The sequence below is a fragment of the Pseudonaja textilis genome, chromosome 4 (assembly GCF_049901715.1).
Source record: "Pseudonaja textilis isolate UNSWEBS1 chromosome 4, rPseTex1.2, whole genome shotgun sequence".
In the NCBI taxonomy this organism is placed as follows: Eukaryota; Metazoa; Chordata; class Lepidosauria; order Squamata; family Elapidae; genus Pseudonaja; species Pseudonaja textilis.
In genome coordinates, this window is record NC_141993.1 from 87487529 (window position 1) to 87502279 (window position 14751).

The window sequence follows — 14751 nt, forward strand, 5'->3', positions numbered from 1 at the left end:
AGCTCACCCCATGGCAGAGAGCTCAGATCTCAAACACCAGGCTGCCAGCTCTCCAGCTAACAAGCTCAGCATCTTTAACTGCTGATCCATCATGCCCTTTCAACGCTCAGGTGGAAAATAGTCACTCCTTGTTTACTCCATGAGCAACACTTGATTCACACAACAGCACAAGTGTTGATTTGTAAGTATCAAAAATTTTACTACAACACTGGAAGGGGTGGGATTCAAAAATCCCAGCAACCGGTTCGTTGCCCGGTTGCTGGGTGGGTGTGGCCATGGTGGGCACGGCCTACCAAAACTTCCTGTTTCTGGCTTCCGGTATGCCTCCAGAGCCCAGGAGGCTGTTTTCGCCTCCCAAGGGGTCCGGAGGCTTCTCCCAGGCATCTGGGAGGGCGAAAACAGCCTCCCCTGGGCTCTGGAGGCCCACTGGAAGCTGGAAACAGGCCCGTTTCTGGACTTCCAGAAGGCCTATTTTTCCCTCTCCCAGAACCTCCACGTGGACCCTGCACTTATCTCCATTGAAAATGGGCCACATAGAGACTCCGGGGAGGGGAGGGGAGGGGAGGGGTGGGCAGGGCCAGCCAGTCGGTTGAGATACTGGTTCGGTGAACCAGATGTAACTTTAACATCCGTTTTCACCCGAAGTGGTCCAAACCGGTAGAATACCATCCCTGAACACTGGTAATATACACTGCTCAAAAAAATAAAGGGAACACAAAAATAAGACATCCTAGATCTGAATGAATGAAATATTCTTATTAAATACTTTGTTCATTACATAGTTGAATGTGCTGACAACAAAATCACACAAAAATTATCAATGGAAATCAAATTTAGCAACCCATGGAGGTCTGGATTGGGAGTTACACGCAAATTTAAAGTGGAAAAAAACACCACAGGCTGATCCAACTTTAATGTAATGTCATTAAAACAAGTCAAAATGAGGCTTAGTAGTGTGTGTGGCCTCCACGTGCCTGTATGACCTCCCTACAGTGCCTGGGCACACTCCTGATGAGGTGGCAGATGGTCTCCTGAGGGATCTCCTCCCACACCTGGACTAAAGCATCCCCCCAACACCTGGACAGTCTGTGGTGCAACGTGGCATTGGTGGATGGAGCGAGACATGATGTCCCAGATGTGCTCAATTGGATTCAGGTCTGGGGAATGGGCAGCCCAGTCCATAGCATCAGTGCCTTCGTCTTGCAGGAATTGCTGACACACTCCAGCCACATGAGGTCTAGCATTGTCGTGCATTAGGAGGAACCCAGGCCCAACCGCACCAGCATGTGGTCTCACAAGGGGTCTGAGGATCTCATCTCAGTACCTAATGGCAGTCAGGCTACCTCTGGCGAGCACATGGAGGGCTGTGCGGCCCCCTAAAGAAATGCTACCCCACACCATTACTGACCCACTGCCAAACCGGTCATGCTAGAGGATGTTGCAGGCAGCAGAACGTTCTCCACGGCGTCTCCAAACCCTGTCACGTCTGTCACATGTGCTCAGTGTGAACCTGCTTTCATCTGTGAAGAGCACAGGGCGCCAGTGGCGAATTTGCCAATCTTGGTGTTCTCGGGCAAATGCCAAACGTCCAGCATGGTGTTGGGCTGTAAGTACAACCCCCACCTGTGGACGTTGGACCCTCATACCACCCTCATGGAGTCTGTTTCTGGCCCTTTGAGCAGCCACATGCACATTTGTGGCCCGCTGGAGGTCATTTTGCAGGGCTCTGGCAGTGCTCCCTCCTTGTATAAAGGCAGAGGCAGCGATCCTGATGCTGGGCTGTTGCCCTCCTACGGCCTCTTCCACATCGCCTGATGTATTGGCCTGTCTCCTGGTAGTGCCTCCATGCTCTGGACACTACACTGACAGACACAGCAAACCTTCTTGCCACAGCTCGCATTGATGTGCCATCCTGGATGAGCTGCACAACCTGAGCCACTTGTGTGGGTTGTAGTCTCCGTCTCATGCTACCGCTAGAATGAAAGCACCATCAGCATTCAAAAGTGACCAAACCATCAGCCAGAAAGCATAGGAACTGAGAAGTGGTCTGTGGTCACCACCTGCAGAACCACTCCTTTATTGGGGATGTCTTGTTAACTGCCTATGCTTTCCACCTGTTGTCTATTCCATTTGTACAACAGCATGTGAAATGGATTGTCAATCAGTGTTGCTACCTAAGTGGACAGTTGGATTTCACAGAAGTGTGATTGACTTGGAGTTACATTGTGTTGTTTAAGCATTCTCTTTATTTTTTTGAGCAGTGTATAAACCAGCAACAGTGTTTTCATGGAATCGAATAAATTCTCAAGCTAACATTGCAGCCTTTTTTTTTACATTTTTATGTTCAAGCCACAAAGAAGCCATCCCTTAGTTTAGAAGTACAGTACATTTTGATTAAATTGAAGCATGGTGAGATCATCTTTCAAAGACCTGGGACTCCAGCCAATTCCTAATGGGATTACTTCTTTCTAGATCTGAAAATATATGTTCCGAACTCCCAGAAGTGGCTTTCACATCCTCTCTTCGCTTGTTTTTTTCTCCCCTGCATATATCATCCTTTCATGAGATAGTACAGACTCAGCAATGAAGATTTTTTTTAAAATCCTACTTATGAAAAAGAAGTTTCCTCTCTTCTATCCCATTTTCAGTGAGCTACTCCATGTGACTTACAGCCCTTGACTTACAGCCTTTTATTTAGTGACAACAACACTGAAAAAAAATTATCATAACCGTTTTTCACCCCTATGACCATTGTCACATCCCCATGGTCATGTGATCAAAATTCGGACAGTTGGGCATGTGCCTTGTATTTATGATGGTTGCAATGCCCTGGGGTCATGTGACCCCTTTTTGCCAAATTCCCACTGTCTACAGAAATTTACCCATGTACTTTTGCTATTACCCAGTGTTTCCCCGAAAATAAGACCGGGCCTTATATTAATTTTTGCTCCAAAAGACACATTAGGGCTTATTTTTCCAGTTAGGTCTTATTTTCAGGGAAATACGGTATTAATCGCATTCATCTGGGTGACAATCTTAACTGGGGCTTATTTTGGAGGTAGGGCTTATATTATGAGCATCGTGCTAGTGCTTATTTTCCAGTTGGGTCTTATTTTGAGGAAGACACGTATCCTTGTCATCTTTTCCTCCAACTCATCTTTCCTACTACCTTGTCCTGTAAGTATCTTTATGATTTATCTCTTGTTCTTTGTATCTTACAATTTCTGATTGTTTCTCATGATTTATGATCTATAACTTACCACTTTGTTCTTTATACGTACACTGAGAGCTTATACAATTCCTTGTGTGTCCAATCACACTTGGCCATTAACGAATATTCCTAGAGATTATGCTTTCTGACAAGTAAAATCAAGGGAGAATCCAGATTCACTTTACAACAGTGTTACTAACTTAACAAGATGCAGTGCTGTTATCTTGTCTAATCATTCACTAGGCGGTGTTACTTCACTCAGTCTCCCACGTTCTGTCCCAGATACCTTTACAATAAGAGACATCACCCTGTACAGATATTGTTGGGGGAAGAATGCCCTTAAGGGTAAGTGCTAGAGCCCACTGTAACTACATAGCCAAAAAGGCGTTAAGAGTTGTTAACCTAATCCTACGTAGCTTTTTCTCTGGTAATATCACACTACTAACTAGAGCATACAAAACATTTGCTAAACCAATACTCGAATACAGCTCATCAGTCTGGAACCCGCATTACGTATCTGATATTAATACAGTTGAGAAAGTCCAGAAATATTTCACAAGAAGAGTTCTCCACTCCTCTACTCATTGCAGAATACCTTATGCCACCAGACTTGAAATTCTAGACCTAGACAACCTAGAACTATGCTGCCTTCTGTCTGATCTAAGTATAGTATATAAAATCATACATTGCAATGTCCTACCTGTCAATGAATACTTCAGCTTCAACCATAACAAAATAAGAGCACACAATAGATACAAACTCAAGGTAAACTGCACCAAACTTGATTGCAGGAAATACAACTTCAGCAACAGAGTGGTCAATGTCTGGAATACTCTACCTGACTCTGTGGTTCCTTTCCCAAACCCCCAAACCTTTAGACTGTCTACTATTGACCTCACCCTTTTCCTAAGAGGTCTGTAGGGGGCGTGCATAAGCGCACCAACGTGCCTACCGTCCCTGTCCTATTTTTTTCTTATATGTATCCATGTATTCACAACTATGTTTTTACTTATACCTATTATCTTGTAAGCAATTGACAAACCAAATAAATAAGTAAGTAAAATAAATAAAAAAGGTCTAAGTCAGAGAATAAAGCTATTTTAATAATCCTTATTTTGCCTAAGCCCTAGTCCAGTGATGACTAATCTTTTCCTCGTCTGGTGCCAAAAGTGCCTGCGTCCATAATGCAATGTGCATGCGACCTCCCCTGCGCGTGCGACTCCCCCGCACACACACTGCACGTGCACGCACATGCGTGCACAACCCCTGTGCTATGCACCTCTGCGCATGCACATGCGACACCCCCCACTGCACACCTCTATGACCGTGTGCACACAATCCCTCCCGTATGTGCCCCGTCCCCCCCATGCATGCACAGGCATCGCCCATGCATACTTCTCCCCCCACGCATGCGCGACAGATACCCAACAAGCAGCTGGCTGGCGGGGGGCATGCGCGCATGCGCAGTGGGTTTGTTCTGGGTGACCTCTCGCATGCCGGCAGAAATGGCTCTGCGTGTCACTTCCGACACGCGTGCCATAGGTTCGCCATCATGGCCCTAACCTTTGATGTGAAGGATTTTTGAAGAACATCTTCCCGATTATCCAAGGGTCAATGTTTCACCCAAAGTCCACCCATGACATAAACCACGTTTTTATTATGGGTAGTCCTTGACGGACCATGACAGTTGAGTCCAAACTTTCTGTCGTTAAATGAAGCGGTTGTTAAGCGAGCTTTGTTCCATTTTACGACCTTTCTTGCCACACTGTTAAGTGAATCACTGCAGTTGTTAAGTTAGTAACATGGCTGTTACGTGAATCTGGCTTCCCCATTTGACTTTGCTTGGCAGAAAGTCTCAAACAGAGAACACTTGACCCCGGGACACTGCAATCGTCATAAATATGAGTCCGTTGCCAAGTGTATGAATTTTGATCATGTGACCATGGGGATGTTGCAATGGTCATGTGAAAAATGGCCCTACATCACTTTTCTCAGTGCCGCTGTAACTTTGAACTATTACTAAAAGAAATGTTATAAGTCGGGGACTGTCTGAACACTGACTAAAATTCAGGACTGGACCTCGTTATAATCTGGTCAGGAGACCCATAGGAACCAATAACCTTAAGGATAATTCTAAGAACTCTCCTAATCTCTTTGGAGATGCATTCCAAAAGCCAAACTCGAGAAAACAGAAGCCCATATCCTACCTGCCAGCAAACACGGTCCATTAACCAACATCTCGAAGCTGAACTCGTAGGGGAAGGGATTGTAAACATCACCTCTGAAGATGTCAGGGTCACTGGGAGGCGTATGAAAAGACGGGTCGCTCTTCAGACTAGCAGAGCCAAAACAACTCGTGGAGCTAAAGCAGAAGAAAAATGTCACACTGCTGACTACCATATCCCAACCCCATTTGCCCTGTGAAACTGATCAATGTTTGTTAGGAGATAAGACATATTTCAAAGTCTCTTCAGAAGTTTTTTCAAAGCCTCTTCAAAAGTCATTTTCTCAGGGTAGGAGAAAGAAGGAAGGAAGGAAGGAAGGAAGGAAGGAAGGAAGGAAGGAAGGAAGGAAGGAAGGAAGGAAGGAAGGAAGGAAGGAAGAGGGGTGGGTGGGTGGGAAGGAAGGAAGATGGAAAAATAGGAAGGAAAGCTTTTGAAAGTGAATATCACCAGAAGAGTTTTATTGTTTCAATAAAACTTGCCCATTTACTTTGATTTCAATATTGTGAAAATTACAGGAGGAAAAAAAAAACTGGAGAGATATTATCTGAAGTAATTCTGGGATTGAAACCATGACATATAGCATTTGTTTGGTGGGGGGCGGGGGTTACAGGAAGTTTACAGTGTTTTACAGTTAGGGTTCACATAACCAATATTTAACACGTCAACCTGACCAATATGACTAAATCTTATAGAGATTTGGGGGTAAAATGGCAGGCAAACAAAAATATTTGAGAACAAATGTGCAGATTAAGAAAATGTGCTCATTATAATATAAAGGTCAGGTGTCTCTTACAAAAGTAGATTTTTTTTTAACAAACTCCATTAAAAAACACCGGTGGAAAAGCTAAATGTTAGTACAACTCACTTAAACTTGCTCATGATTATATTTTGGGGGTATTGTGCTTGTAATATTTCACTCTCTTCTTTCCTTGATGTTTTCTTCTTACTTGGTTATCAAAATGTCCTCCCTATTGGATGGATAGAGTCCTCAAAGGGGACAGCTCCCCAAGAGGTCAATATTGACCCCCTCCCAAATATTTTGTTTTACAAAAAGTATATTTATATTGACCCCCTCCAAAGGTCAAGGGGTCTATCCACTGTTATTTGTAGTACTATTGGTTACAATGGCATGTGTTTAAAATTCCATATAACTTGGAATGGTACATCCAGTTTTGGCCACCATGATACAAAAAAGATATTGTGACTCTAGAAAGAGTGCAGCGAACAGCAACAAAGATGATTAGGTGACCGGATGCTAAAACATGTAACAAACGGTTGCAGGAATTGGGTACGTCTAGTTTAATGAAGAGAAGGATCAGGGCAGGATGACATGATAGGAGTATTCCAGTATTTGAGGGTCTGCCAATAAAAAGAGGGGGGGAGGTCAATCTATTCTCCAAAGCACCTGAAGGCAAGACAAGAAAATGAATGGAAATTAAGGAAAGAAGCAACCTAGAACTAAGAAAACATTTCCTGACATTTAGACAATTAATCAGTGGAACAACTTACCTTCAGAAGTTGTTGATGCTGGAGTTTTTAAAGAAGAGACTGGACAACCATTTGTCTGAAATGGTATAGGGTTTCCTATATGAGAAGGGGATTGGACTAGACGACCTCTAAGGTCCCTTCTAACTCTGTTATTCTATAATATAAAGAACGGTTGCAGAAACTGGTCTAAGTCTAAGAAGGAGAAGGTCTAGAGCAGTGATGGCTAACCTTTTTGGGCTCCTGTGCCTAAAATTGTACGCACGCACGCATGCCAGCACCCAGAAGGCAATGCATGCGCCCCCATGCTCCCTATGCATGCATGCACAATCGCCACCCACCCCCGCTGCCCCCTTACCTGCACTGCACCTCACAGCTGATTTTTGGCCGGTTTGATGCCTTTTTCGAAAGAAAGGCTTCTGCAGGCTTTGCAGGCGAAAACTAGCCCCGTTTCATCACTTCCGGTATTTTCAGAAAAACAGGAAGTGATGAAACGGGGCTAGTTTTCGGCCTGCAGAAGCCTTCTTCAAGCCTTTGGGAGGCCACAAAAGGCCTCAAACTGGCTGAAAATCAGCTGTGAGGCGCATGCATGGATAGTGAGGTAAGTTTGCCTGCAGCTTGCGTACCGGCACAAATGGCTCTGCATGCCACCTGTGGCATGCGTACCATAGGTTCGCCATCACAGGCCTAGGGTATCACAAAGCTGGCTGGGGAATTCTGGGAGTTTGAAGTCCATGCATCTTAAAGCTGCCAAGGTTGTGAAACACTGCACAGAGTGTCTGGCTTACCTATATTATCTACATTATCTTCATTCGTGACATAGATGAGGGAATAGAAGGGGAACTTACCAAATTTGCAGATGATACTAAACGGGCAGGAATAGCTAACACCCAAGAAGATAGGCTCAAGATCCAGATGGATCTTGACAGAATAGAACATTGGGTCATATCTAACAAAATGAAATTCAGTGTAGAGAAAAGTAAAGTCCTACACTTTGGCAAGAAAAACCAAAAGCGCACATATAGACTGGGTGAAACGAGGCTCAATAGCAGTAACTGTGAGAGGGATCTTGGAGTCTTAGTGGACAACCAGCTAAATAGGAGCCAGCAGTGTGCAGCAGCCGCGCAAAAAACCAATGCAATCCTTAGTTGCATTAACCTAGGAATAAAATCAAGATCAAGTGAGGTACTCATACCACTCTATAAAGCCTTAGTAAGACCACACCTAGAGTACTGCATCCGGTTTTGGTCACCACACTATAAAAAATGTTGAGACTGTAGAAAAAGTACAGAGAAGACCAACCAGGATAATTTGGGGACTGGAGGCTAAAATATATGACGAATGGTTACAGGGACTGGACTTGGCTAGTCTAGCAAAGAGAAAGACCGGGAAACATGATAGCAGTCTTCCAATATTTGAGGGGCTGCCACAGAGAGGAAGGGGTGAAGCTATTTTCAAAGTGCCTGTAAGGCCAGACAAGGAACAATGGATGGAAACTGAACAAGGAGAGATTTAACCTGCAAATAAGGAGAAACTTTCTAACAGGGAGAACAATCAACCAATGGAACAAAAGTTGCCTTCAGAAGTTATGAGAGCGCCATCACTTGAGACTTTCAAGAAGAGATTGGACAGCCATTTGTCAGAAATGGTGTAGGATCTTCTGCTTGGCCGGGGATTGAACTAGATGACCTAAAAGGTCCCTTCCAACTCTGATTATCTGTTATCTGTTGTGTTTTTTTTTAATCTGTTATATTCTCCAAGGTCTCTACTTGTTTACTTTGCAGGAAATAGTCACTCATTCGCCCTCCACTGTGGTTCATTCAAATGACTTTGAGCCTCAAGCTGAAAGCAACAGTGGATTTTATGAGTGGAGATTTAAGTTTAGACATCCACACATCCACACTCCTACCACACTTACGGCTTATTCAAATTGTTCAAAGAGCTTTCCAAACTAAGATGGAGTGGGGGGGGGGAAGAGCCTTTAACCCTTTCCCCCTCCCCCATTACTGCCACAGTTATTTTCTGTCCCCTAATAATCTTCGGCTTTTTTCTCCAAACTCCATAGACTCTGAGAAAGTCATGAAAATCACCATAGGGCCAACCTGTCGTCACACAAGCTTCTCGTTTCACTTTCACTTTCAGGCACGGCTAAGACCAAAGGCATGAGTACAGATGGGAAGGAGACATGCATGGCACCATTGGGCAGGGTTGCCAGCTCCTGGCTGGTGCTGAAGAGCACAGTCAGGATTTCGGAGGGCTCAAGGAGGCCTGCGCTGATGATGAAAGTAGACCGTGCCTGGTCTCCATCAAGGATCAAGTGTCCTAGGTAGAAGAGAGAAAATAGTTACGAATATCCAGCGTCTTTCAAAAAACAAAACAAAAAACCCAACCACCTCTTTTATGAACTGGATATAGAGAACTGGAATCATTGCACCCTTTCTTCCTGTCCCTATTTGATCACGACCATTAGAGTGGCACAATTTTAAACCAGGTATTGAAGTCATTTCAAACATTTACAATCTTACAGAAGACGTTGCACAGAACAGTGAAGGAAAGTTAGGACAACTATCCCTCTGAGCAGAGAGGATACTGTGTTTTTTTAAAAAACTGTCTTTCAACAATGACTTAAACCCATGTTATCATCCTCTAGCATAGTTGCATAGATCACTCTTTCTTTTACCTTGGATCAGTGCTTCTGAACCTCGGAAACTCTAAGATGTCTGGACTTCAGATCTCAGAATATGATGAACGGTGGTCTAGTTTGGGTAAACCTCTGATATAGTTCTCACCTCCCTCAGAGCATGCAAACCTCAAAAGCATATGCTGCCTTATGGTCTTTGCAGCAACTTCCGCTTGCCCAACAGGAACAAATCACTCAATCAGCCATAAGTGGCCATCATCAGGAGGCTCCTAGGTCCTCCTCTGGAATAACCAGAATACAGAATTCTGGAAACTGAAGTCCAGACATCTTAGAGTTGCTAGGTTGAAAAAAAGTGCCCTAGAGCAGTGGCCCCCAACGTTTTTTGTGCCACAGCCCGGTACCCGCATCACAAAATGATCTGCGACCCGGTACCAGCATCAGTACGCATGACAAGGCAAGGCGAGCCGAGCGACCGGCCAGCCAGCCGTCCCCCGCTTCTCCCCGCCACCTTCAACTCCTCCTTTGTACCTTTGTCGATGGGCTTCGCTTCGGGACGGCCTTGGGACGGTCGCTCGGCTCGCCTTGCCTTGGGTGCTGACAGAATCCTTGTGCCTTAGTTTCGTTCGAAGCCCCCCCTTCGATGAAACTAAGGCACGAGGATTCCTTCAGGACCCAAACGCCGCTGGCGGTGCCCAGAAAACCAGCGGCCTGGTAGGAAATGTTCCATGGACCGGTACCAGTCCGCAGACCGGTGGTTGGGGACCCCTGCCCTAGAGGAACCTTTTATGGAGAAACCTTTGAAATAATTTGTAAATTTCAGGGATGTCTCTATTCTATTCCTATTCTAATTCTATTCCTATTCTCACTCTATTCCTATTCCAATTCTATTCCTATTCCAATTCTATTCTAATTCTAATTCTATTCTAATTCTATCTCAATTCCAATTCCAATTCTATACCAATTCTATTCTATTCTAATTCTATTCCAGTTCTATCCTTTTCCGTTCCGTTCCGTTCCATTCCATTTCCTATTCCAATTCCAATTCCAATTCTTATTCCTATTCCATTCCATTCCTATTCTACTCTATTCACAAATTTATATGTACCCAACTCACACACAGTGTGCACTGTGTGGTAAGCAAACTTTATTTTATAATAAAAAAAAATATGTACTTTTTTTCAACCATAATTTCCCACAGGGCCTCCATGACCTCTCACCAAACCCTGGGATTCCACAGAATCTATTTGAGAGCGGCTGGTATAGAGGCAATGCTTAAGGAGCGTGCATTGACTGAGATGAGGATTCAGGTTAATATGAATCCACTGAGGCATTGAGATTTCCGCTTCGCTCATAGCTCGCTATCCCTCTATGCTACCTATCTAGCAGACTGCCGAAATCTCTTAGAAACTGGGACCCTATCATTCTTTATACGGAGAAAAGTCACCTTTCGGGACCTTTCCACATCAAGAAAATGCTTTGGGGAGTCCATCCAGAGCAGGTTCAAGCCCCTATTCTTTTCAGGAGTCCTGGGTACAGAGGTCTGTTAGGCGATATGACCCCCACCAACCATTACTGCAGCGGAGCGGCTGGTTGCAATTCGTGTTACAGTCAAGGCAGCAATCATCCACTGGAGGCCGGGTCTGGATCTGGAAGGTGGAGGTTCTGTTTCCTGTCTTTGCTTCAAAGCTTGAGACCACCTCGGACTCCTCCAAAGGATAGACGAATACTCCTGTGCCAAAGAAACCAGGCGATATAAGCTGACTTTGCACCCTTTACCTCAGCCTTTCTCAACCTTGGCCTCTTTAAATTAGGTTGGACTTCAACTCCCAGAATTCTTCAGCCAATTCTCCATTCTGACTGGAGAATTCTGGGAGTTGAAGTCTACCCATCTTAAAGTTGCCAAGGTTGAGGCACATGTTAATCTTACGTAACCTTTCTTAATGGGAATAACGCTAAAGAGATTGCCAGTGACCTGCACAGAAGCCATACGCTCGTATCTTCTTCAGAGCATCCAGCATGGAAATGATGAAGATTGAAAGTTGCTATAGATCAGGTCTGATGTTGCTAATGACCAGCTTGGCCAAAGTGAAGGATGATGGAAACCATCGTTCTGCTAAGCAGTGGTTAGAATGCAGTGTTGTGGGCTAACTCTGCTAACTGGTAGCAGTTCGATCCTCATGGACTCATGGTTGACTCAACTTTTCATCCTTCCAAGGTCAGTAAAATGAGAACCTAGATGGTTAGGGGCAATATGCTGACGAGAAGTTATTTACCTCTTCAGGCAGGAAGAGCGGAAGAATCAGCAACCGGTCTATTAAAACCAGGAATGCAGCATATAAACTATGCTTACATACCGTAGATTTGTAAGGTGCCGGTTGTTACCTTTAAAGCCCTTCCTGGCTTGGGACCAGGTTATCTGCAGCAGTGGCCCCCAACCTTTTTTGTGCCACGGCCCGGTACCGGCATCACAAAATGATCCGTGGCCCGGTACCGGCATCAGCACGCATGACAAGGCAAGGCGAGCCGAGCGACCGGCCAGCCAGCCGTCCCCCGCTTCTCCCCGCCAACTTCAACTCCTCCTTTGTACCTTTGTCGATGGGCTTCACTTCGGGACGGCTTCGGTACGGTCGCTTGGCTCGCCTTGCCTTGGGTGCTGAAAAAATCCTTGCGCCTTAGTTTCGTTCGAAGACCCCCCCCTCAATGAAACTAAGGCGCAAGGATTTCTTCAGGACCAACCCGTAATGGAAAAACTCACCCAGAAGCACTTTCTCATCAAACAAGATGGCGGCGCCCAGCAAACCGAGGGCCTGGTAGGAAATGTTCCACGGACCAGGATCGGTCCACAGCCCGGTGGTTGGGGACCCCTGATCTGCAGGATTCTTGCCAATCACATCCTCCCTGTGGAACAGGGGTCACCAACCTTTTGGACCTCAGGGACCACCAAACTCATAATTTTAAATCCTGCGGACCACTAATATGAATTTTGACTGATGGTGGCTTGGTGACGTTGGTGGGTAAAGTTGGTCCTATATTCCAGCGCTGCAGGAGTCACGAGACTGGCCCTTTGGTCACCCCGGAGCAGCTGCTCCTCCACCCGGGTGCACCGGCCTCTCATGGACTGGAGGAGCTCCTCCGGGATGACCAAAGGGCCGGTCCTGTGACTATTGCAGCTCTGGAATATGGGACCGACTTTCCCACCAATGTCAGCAAGCCACCCCGGGGTGGATTTCCCTCCCCCGCCGTTGGTCTTACCTTCCAGTTCTAACTCGCGTGGCTCTACTCAAGGTAAGGTTTGCACTTGGCTGAAGGGTGGGGGCCAGTGGGTGGGCGGGCCATGTGGGCGGCGCAGCCTTGTGTTCTCACACAGCCAGGATTTATTGCTTTGGGGGGAGGGACATTTCTCTGCGGAGCACCAAAATTTTCTTGTAGACCACCAGTGGTCTCTGGCCCAATGGTTGGTGACCACTACTCTGGAACATCAACCCTCCAGAAATTAGACTGGCCCACATTCTGCCACTCATTTGGAAGGCCCTGAAGATTGAAGATGGTTTTGCCAGCAGGCCTGGGGAACTTAGAGTGGGATGGAGTCCCTTAAATGGCTGATATGACTGTGAATTGTTGCCAAGGGGAGGTTATTATTATTTTATTATTTTTATTCCTTTTGCATTACATTTTGCAAGTTTTTTTATTTTCTTTTATTTTTTTATTTATTTATTTTTTATTTTTTATTTTATTTTTTATTTTTTATTTTATTTTCTAGAATTGTCGTGAACAAGCAGGCGGCTATATAAAATTTTCCAAAATAAAATAAATAGCTTTGGATCTCTTAAAAAAAAAAAAAAAAAGCTCACCTTCCACAGCTTGCTGCTCCAGGTTGATGTAAGTAAGATTGGCAGTGATTCCCAAGGTATAGCCATTGGCACAGGCCTTCACACACGAGCTCTGAAGAGGGAGAGCAGTCCAGGAGGGCAAGCCATACAGCCCTGGCATGATCTTTGGGTTAAATTCTCAAATTCTGCAGCCGAGAAAAGATGAAGAACACAGGGAATGCCTGGTGAATCTAACATTGGAACGGAGAATTGAAATAAAAATGGAGGCAGCTGTCGTTCCCAGCAGATCTAGATGAACACGCGATGTAATCTGGTCTTTATTTCAAACCATTGGTGAAGTGGCAAAACAATTTGGGAACTTCTACGTGAGGGTAGTCTACCTGGGCCATCCAGAAAGCAGCTCCAGGTTTCTGTGATTCCCATAACATCGGTGGGGGTTGGAAGGCTGAGCCAAATTACTTCCAACTCAGCTGCGATGTTGCTGAAGTTTTCCCTTTTGCAAGACCGTGAGATGAAGACTATACAGAGCTTTCGGAAGACCCATTTATTTACTCATGTAAAAACATAGGCCTCGACATCACTTCCTGCTTCTGGACCTCAGCCATCTTAAGAAATCCTGTTACCTTGAAGGCTTTGCAGCTCCCTTTGAACACAACAAGCAAAGTCAACAAGGCCGTTCTTTCTTGGCTACATTAAAAGTGTTTTCTTCTATTAGTTTGTTAATCTGGCCATAAAGTATCGAGCATACCAACCCAACAGCCAAGATCTAGCAGTCTTCCAACATTTGAGGGGCTGTCACAAAGTTGATGGGGACAACCTATTCTCCAGAGCACGTGAGGACAAGACAAGAAGCAATGGATGGAAATTAATCAAGGAGAGAAGTAACCTAGAACTAAGGAGAAATTTCCTGAGAGAACAATTAACCAGAGGAGCAGCTTCCCTCCGGAAGTTGTGAATGCTCCAACACTGGAGGTTTTTAAGAAGAGAATAGACAGCCGTTTGTCTGAAAGGGTATAGAGCAGGTGTGTCAAAATTGCGGCCCACAGGCCAGATGCATCATGTCCCCACGTTGTGGTTAGCCGGAAGCAGGTGCGGACGGCTGAGGAGAGCGAGGACTCAGATGAGGGGCCAGGACCATTGGGGAGTGGACTGCTGCCTTCAGAGATTGTGGGGCTGGCAGCAGCGTTGAGGAGGTTCCTGAGGAGCCTGTGCCAAGTGTGCATGCACGCAGGATTGCTCACAGGAAAGAGCAGCTGCAGCAGCACGGGCAACTCGGGAGTAAGGCTGCAAGGTAATGGCCCCTCCTTCAAGAAGATAAAAACCAGCTGTGAATCAGACGTTCTTTGCAGGAAGCAAAGA

At 45.4% G+C, this 14751-nt stretch overlaps 1 protein-coding gene across 2 annotated transcripts in view; it reads right to left on the bottom strand.

The window, feature by feature from the left end:
* The window catches only part of VWA5B2 (von Willebrand factor A domain containing 5B2), a 63164-nt gene that overhangs the window by 33089 nt on the left and 15324 nt on the right, over nucleotides 1-14751 (bottom strand). The window contains exons 2-5 of one of the 2 annotated variants that reach the window (XM_026722759.2): nucleotides 13414-13577; nucleotides 11130-11291; nucleotides 9024-9243; nucleotides 5419-5573 (exon numbers count right to left, since the gene is read on the bottom strand). In XM_026722759.2, the coding sequence (XP_026578544.2) occupies nucleotides 5419-5573; nucleotides 9024-9243; nucleotides 11130-11291; nucleotides 13414-13552 (676 nt within the window). In that variant the 5' untranslated portion in view covers nucleotides 13553-13577. Of the gene's footprint in view, nucleotides 1-5418; nucleotides 5574-9011; nucleotides 9244-11129; nucleotides 11292-13413; nucleotides 13578-14751 lie in introns of both variants that reach the window. The other variant, XM_087933622.1, reaches the window with a different exon arrangement.